The following is a 7,470-nucleotide window of genomic DNA, read 5'->3' as shown; positions in this document are numbered from 1 at the left end:
TTTCTCAAGCACGCGTCAATATACATCATATTGTATAACAATGTTGATAAGGCGCAAAGTTACAAAAGCCAAACCAACCAAGATCTGCAATGCTAGCGAAGCAAAAAACAAAATAAAGGAAACAAAACTGGGCTATAACAAAAGAGGAAGGGCTAGCAAGTGTTATCACAGAATAATTGAACTAATTGTGAGGAGGCCTAGAGTGCAGATGTAGCTTCTCTAATTGTAATTTTTGTAAGTTAACCTTGTTGATTTTGAACAAGTTTATTGTGAAAAATGCCAATGTTAATTATTTCTAATAAATATCTTATATGTGGTGTATCTAATGATATTCATTTGGTCTCATAGATGTTAGTTTCATTTTCAAACTTCGTCAAAATTGACCAAGCTTGACTACTGAAAAAATATGCGCTGCATTATGGAATGAATCTCCTATAAACTACATGATCGAAATACTGATGGTAAAGCTATTAGTTGTGGATTTTCTTGAAAGCACTAAATTAGGTAAAACTTATCCACATGTAATTGGACGTCACGGATAACCAATTCATAGTTTGATATGGGCTAGAAGTACCAGAGTGTTGCAAATTTCCTCTCGTAGGAAAAAAATGCATGCCGGCATAACACGTCTCATCATACGAGCTTTACGTATCTGATAATTAAGAGTTAACGCGGATCAGATCTAGGTTTTTAACTTTCTACTTGCCTCAACTCAGATTAGTTTGTGGAAAAATAGATAAGGCGCTTTCTGTTGCATGATTGGCACAAGAAATATTAAATAGATACCATATGTTAGACCACCATAACCATACCTAAACAGACTGCATCCGTTGGGTCAAAGTAATTGCACCTAAACATATCATAACATGTTAGATCCACATAATTGTATGTAACCATATCATAACCTACCAATACGTAATCATATATAAACAGATCGCTTGTTGATGTAATTATCAATTTTAGAACGTAAATCTACATAACCGTACCTAAACAAATTCCCTTTGTTAGATTTTCATAAATGTTCCTACACAAGAAAAAACAACCGATAGTTCTTCAAAACTATGGCCAAGTAAATAATAACAGCCAATATATCATCACAGTTGCATTCAGATATATCTCCAATGACAAATGTGTATAAGTATCAATGCTAATTATTAGTGGGGCTATAAAGGACAAAGTACATGTGAATACTAATATAAACATGATAGTCACTACCACATATAAGGCACGTGGCGATGCATCGTTTCTTCGCGCGTTATCATAGGAGCATTAATAACTTATGAGACTACTAGCCCAATGCATTGTTTTTTAGAGGTTGTCTCTAAATTTAATGATTTAGTGCTCATTCATAGATGTGATTGGGCTATTAATCATTTTTACCTATTATATAGCGTGCAAATGTTGTATCTTAGCTAAGATACAACCCTACTCTCTTGTATCATTAACTAGTATGACACATCAGCAAAATGCCTATGAACCCGCACGAACAAACCTCCATTGACACGGGCCTAAGCTGAAGCTAATTTAATATAACTAGCAAAAGAGCCCGTGCGTTGCAATGGAAGAAAAAATAACACACGCTTTGAACGTAATATATTTTCACATGGCATCACATTTGTGTTGCCGACGATGGCTTTAGTGCTCAGACAATGAAAACACGTTTGAATATACAGTCACTCGGAATAAGATGAGAAATATGTTGTTTCTCCCAGGTCCTCCAAAGGTGTGCATCTGTTGTTAACGATATTTTCTTTCCTCTCAATTTGGTTTTAATTTAATGGATGTTTATTGCAATTCGTATCGTCGCCGGAAAGAGAGAAAAAAAAGACCGTGCACTACGGATTAAGTTTGCACCAAAAATAATATTTAAGAAGTACTCAACAGCTAAAAATAACATTCTATTTAGATTCTACACATTTTTTTAATCAAATTTCATATATAACATGTTAAAATCGGAGTTACGGTTTAAAAGATATGGATAATTTTGTTTTAGATAAAATGTGGATTGATTAACTGAAAAGTTAGAGTTTTTTTTTGTTAAAATACGGAGGGCGGGTTGATTACCTGAAACATCAGTTTTTTTTTGAAAACATGCAAAAAAGCGATTCGTTTTCTGATTTAAATCCGGACTGTGGGTTGATTACCTGAAACATCAGAGAGTTTTCTGAAAAATGCAAAAAACGATTCGTTTTTTGACTCAAAAACGGACTGCGGGTTGAATACTGAAAAAGCGAGGAATGTTTTTACAAAATGACCATGACGGACGAGAGAAGTGCTCCACGCTTTATTATTAGGGAGAGATGAAATAGATTTGGTGCCTAGTAAAAGTATAGACAATGAAACGGTTTGGTCTTACCGGCGTTTGCTCTGTAGACAATTAGTAATACTACCTCCGTCATGGTTTAGAAGGCACGATTAAGTTTGCGTGTATTTCCACAACACACAAGGTTTAAGGCGCATTGCATTTACTCCTAGCAGCTAATTAGTATTCCATTGTACTACTTTTATATGCATGCGTAGTGTGAATGCTATTTTCATACTCATTTTACAGCCAATCAATAACCACCTAGGTTCTAGAGAATTTACATACACGCCTTCTAAACCGTGACGGAGGGAGTATTAACAATGCTAAGGGCTGGTACGCCAAAACCTGGTTGCGAGAAGTGATAAGACACCAACACGAGTGTGGACATATGTTTATGCAAATATGTCGTGATTGCTAGAATCGGTTTGTTACTGACATAAAAATAATGGACCCCATCAGTTTGTTCCTAGATAAACGTTCAATAATTTGTTTTTGATTATTTATTAGCAACATAAATTATACTCACTCCGTCCAGAACTATTTGTCGTATAAATAAATAAAAATGGATGTATCTAAAACTAAAATGCATCTAGATACATCCATTCTTATGACAAATATTTCTGAACACAGGGAGTACAAAATAAAGCTCAAAAGCACAAATATTGTGTATTTTGCAACGAATGGTGTAAATAGGAGGTAAAAGGTCTATCATTTTTCATAAGATAAAAGTAAATACTTAACGCCATCAACACACTAGAGATGATGCACTTGGATTTATATATGAGGGCTACCGTGGTGGCTACGATCGGGATGTGACACACGCTAACCAAAATCTCTTCTAGGACAATATTTTCATATCTCTAGCTAGTCATTGATATGTGCATGTTTTACATTCGTCTTCTATATACTAAAATTTACAAATGATGTCACGTTGAAATGTGGAAATTTCAGAGGACATTGGACTGTCTCTGTAAGTGGGTATTGTAGTGCTGCTAGCCACCAGCCAAAGCATATGCACCCAAGAACCAAGATGTTAGCTTCTCCCTGGGTTTTTTCTTGTGGCAACTTGACAGGTATTGTAGTGCTTCTCCCAGGGTATTGTAGTGCTGCTATATATATACGTGGAACTCCCCTTTGTGTGTGTGTGTGTGTCTATATATATAGTTGTTAAACTCGATATCTCGCTAACGCTCACATTTTAACACAGAGACATTGATCGGAGATTACAAAAAATACACTCACATGGAATATATGTTTGAATCTCTTGAAGAAGCCCAGCAATGAAAGCAAACATATAGAACGGCAGAACTGAGAAAACAAGGAAACCGAAACTTGTTGTCTTTCCATCCATTAATAAATGTGAATTAACTGTCCTTTTGGTCAAGGAATTTGAAGAGAAAAACTAAACTGCAAGAAGAACATAGGGATATACATGAATCCAACACACGTACACGGAGATAGAAACAAGCATGCATAGCACTAGCAGCAGTTTCACATGTAAATATGCAATCACGAAAGAAAACCTTGGCATACCGAAACAGCTAGCGGATGCGCTCGGTCAACTAGCAAAGCTTGGTGGAGAACTGGGCCGGGATCAGGGAGTCAGGACACACGAGCAGATCTATCATAGCCTGAGAGTCAAGTCCACGTCGTCGGCGCGCTCGATGGCACCGTACTCCGACGAGGTCCTGCCAAGCTCGCACGCCTTTCCAACAGCGGCAGGCTTCTGCGGCTCCGTCCTCCTCGCCTTCCCATCAGCAGGCAGGAAACCTCCATGCCCCGTCTGGCCCTCTTCCTGCGCTGCAGCAGGCGCACCGGCAGCGAGCGAGCGCGTTGCGGCGGCGATCAGCCGCTGGCGCTTGGCGATGCTGCGCTCGTGCTTGTGCGCGTTCTGGTGGCCGCCGAGCGCCTGCGAGCTGCGGAACTTACGGTCACAGTACACGCAGAGGAAGAAGCCCTCGTCGGGCTGCGGTGCGGCCGGGGTGCAGAGGGTGAGGTCGAGGTTGAGCTCATCCTGCTCACCGGTTGGGTGTTCCATTGGAGTAGTAGTTATGGACTTGCTATCGCCTATGAGGGTGAAAGCTAGAGAGTCGACCAGAGCTTAGCTCGCTAAACAAAGGATTAAATATATACGGCTAGCACTGCGCACAGAACCGTTTTGTTGCACTGTTCAACGGAGTCACGAGTGTGCAGCCGGCAGTCGGCAACCCAAGAGCACTTCAACATGCGGGATGTCGGACCCAGGCCTGCATCTGCAACACAAATGCTAAATAAACCACAGTCCTGAAAAAAATATTCACCAATAAATCCGCAGCTTCAGCAAAAACATAAAAATCACTCCGCGCATTGGATAAGTCTACATCGCGCGTTATTTTTTTCAGCGTTCTTTCCCGCGCGTTGAACGGCAACTCCCCGCGCGAATACTCACCAATCGCCTGATCAATCTGAAATATCCACCCGCGCGCGACTTTCCATCCTCTCTGACGACCCGTCGGCGCTTCCTTCCGCCGTTCCCCACCGCGTGCGCCGCTTCCTCCTCTTCTCCGGTGGCCGTCGCTGCTTCCTCCACCACGGTCGCCCTTGAAGCGCCCCGTTCCACCGACGGACATCACCTGACGGGGATTTGCAGCTTGGCGCCCACAAGGTGTTTGATAAAATGCTTGCAAGGTGTGTATTGCTATAACTTTATTTTTATAGATGATTTTGGAGTATGTTGTTTGTAGTGTTAAATTTTAGTTTGAATTCAAATTTGTAGATGAATGGGTCCCACGATTCTTCCGATGAAGAATTTGATCTTGAACAGGAGGACCTTTCAATGGTCCCTGCTATGCACATCAACAAAAGGCCGAAGTACGGTGGTTCGGTTTTTGGTCGTCAGAAATTGTGGAGGGAAAGGATCGAAGCTCACAACAGATTGATAAGGAATTATTTTGCGGAGATTCCCACATACCCCGAGTCCTACTTTCGGCGTCGTTTTAGGATGGGCATCGAGTTGTTCAAACACATTGCAGAGAGATTGGCGAGCCATGATCGGTTTTTTCAGCAAAGGAGGAATGCCTCCATAGAACTCGGCCATAGCACCTTTCAAAAGGTGACAGCCGCTTTGCGTATGTTGCCATACGGTAATTCCAGCGGATCTATTTGATGATCACTTGACCATGGGTGAGAGCCAAGTCATCATGTGTGTCAAGCACTTCGCGGTTGGAATCGTGCAAGTGTTTGGTCCGAAATATTTGAGAGCTCGCAATGCTGAAGACGCCGCAAGGCTTTTGGAGATGAATAAAGCTCGTGGGTTTTCAGGTATGCTTGGCTCAATTGATTGTATGAATTGGAATTGAAAGAACTGTCCTAAGGCATGGCATGTACAATTCGAAGGCCAGAAAAAAAGGTGGCACTATAATCCTTGAAGCGGTGGCCGATCAGTAGACCTGGATTTGTCATGCTTTTTCGGAATGCCGGGATTTTTGAACGACGTCAATGTTGTTCAGCGGTCACCACTCATGAATAGTATTACAAATGGTGAACTGTCACCGGTGCAGTTTGTAGCAAATGACCATACATATAATTATGACTACTATCTTGCGGGTGGCATCTACCCAAGGTGGCAAATATTTGTGAAGCCGTTGAAAAAACCAGAAGGTAAGAAAAATCTTCATTCCCATAATGCTCAGGCGGCAGCTAGGAAAGATGTGGAGAGGGCTTTTGGGTATTTGTAAGCCTAATTTTCTATTGTGAAAGGACCGGCTAGATTTGGGATCAAAATATCCTTTGATACATCATGGACACTTGTGTGATCATACAAAATATGGTCATCGAGAACGAGCGGGGGAAGATTTAGACTATTCTCAGTATGAGTTGTTGGGACATCACGTATGAGTGCGGAGGAGGGTCGAGAGAGTAGCCTGCTTTGTTGCCTCCTATCATTGCCATTCGACGTGCCGAAACGCATGATGATTTTCAGAAGTATCTTGTCGATGAGCGGTGGGCATGGAATTGGCGACAAAACGCATGATGTTGTATGTTTGTTGTGCTAAACATTTGTTGTATTGGTCATAAACTATTTGTTGTATTGAAGTTTAATTATCTGTTTCAGTTATAATAGTAATTGAACTATTTTTTTATGAACTATTTTGTGTTTATTTGATCTTCTTTGTTTCACATTGATTGTAAAATGGTGTTTCTGCTGGGCGCGTTTTCTAGTTTACAGCGCCTGCTAAAGCGGCACGTCGGCGTCTGATGAAGCAACTGACGGGTCGTGCACAAAAACAGTCGCTCAACACGCTGTAAAAAAATTGCACCCCGCACCTGCATGCGTGTGTTGAAGATACTCTTATGCTCGTGCTGTAGGCAATTTGACAATTTCACATACAAGAGTGCAAATGGTATTCACTTTCAGTGAGGTTTCGATGAATTTCACTGGTTTCAATAATTTCATTAGACAATAAAATATTTACCTTTCAATCAAAATATTTCAGTCATTTCAGTTATACACAAAAATTCAAATGCTTGAAAAATATTCTTGAATTTAAAAATGTTATTTTGAGTTTCAAGTGAATGTTTCAGCCCTTTGGGTATGTGCTGAAATATTTCTGAAATTAAAATTTACTTGACAGCTCATTTAGTTGTCTACCATGGGGTAACCAAAGGCAATTAATCAATTTCCAAAGGTTATGACATGGTGGATAGCAAAGTGGAGGGATGAAAGCAGAGTGGTAACCCATGAAACTGGATGCTATCCGATTTGTTTAATATTTCTTAACATAGGCAAAATCAAATACAAAAACCCTATAAATGAATACAGAAAACAGTATCACCGAATTTGGTTACACCATAACTCTAATTTTATATTATTATATATATATATATATATATATATATATATATATATATATATATATATATATATATATATATATATATATATATATATATATATAGCTATTCGTCACCCTGGGTGAGGAATAGTTATTCTTCACCCCCTCTATTTTTACATCAACACACTGTAATTTTACGTTTCTGAAATTTTAATCTTATCTCATAAGTAAAAAGAGACTGTAAAAAAATACATAGTCACCGTAAAAAATATTTTTATATCACGTAAAATTACAAACATAAAAACATAGTGTAAATTATTCATAAAATGTGATTTTTCTGGTCTTATGACC

The 7,470-nt window shown here is 39.6% G+C and overlaps 1 protein-coding gene across 1 annotated transcript; it reads right to left on the bottom strand.

Annotated features, from left to right (window-relative positions):
* Window positions 1–3,925: 3,925 nt before the first annotated feature.
* Window positions 3,926–4,343, bottom strand: LOC123447359 (zinc finger protein 36-like). The gene has a single exon (XM_045123958.1). The coding sequence runs from the start codon at window positions 4,341–4,343 to the stop codon at window positions 3,930–3,932; it is 414 nt and encodes a 137-aa protein (XP_044979893.1). The 3' UTR covers window positions 3,926–3,929.
* Between the last annotated feature and the right edge of the window lie 3,127 nt (window positions 4,344–7,470).

The sequence above is a fragment of the Hordeum vulgare genome, chromosome 4H (genome assembly GCF_904849725.1).
Source record: "Hordeum vulgare subsp. vulgare chromosome 4H, MorexV3_pseudomolecules_assembly, whole genome shotgun sequence".
Classification (NCBI taxonomy): domain Eukaryota; kingdom Viridiplantae; phylum Streptophyta; class Magnoliopsida; order Poales; family Poaceae; genus Hordeum; species Hordeum vulgare.
This window is presented reverse-complemented; position numbering and strand designations above follow the sequence as displayed.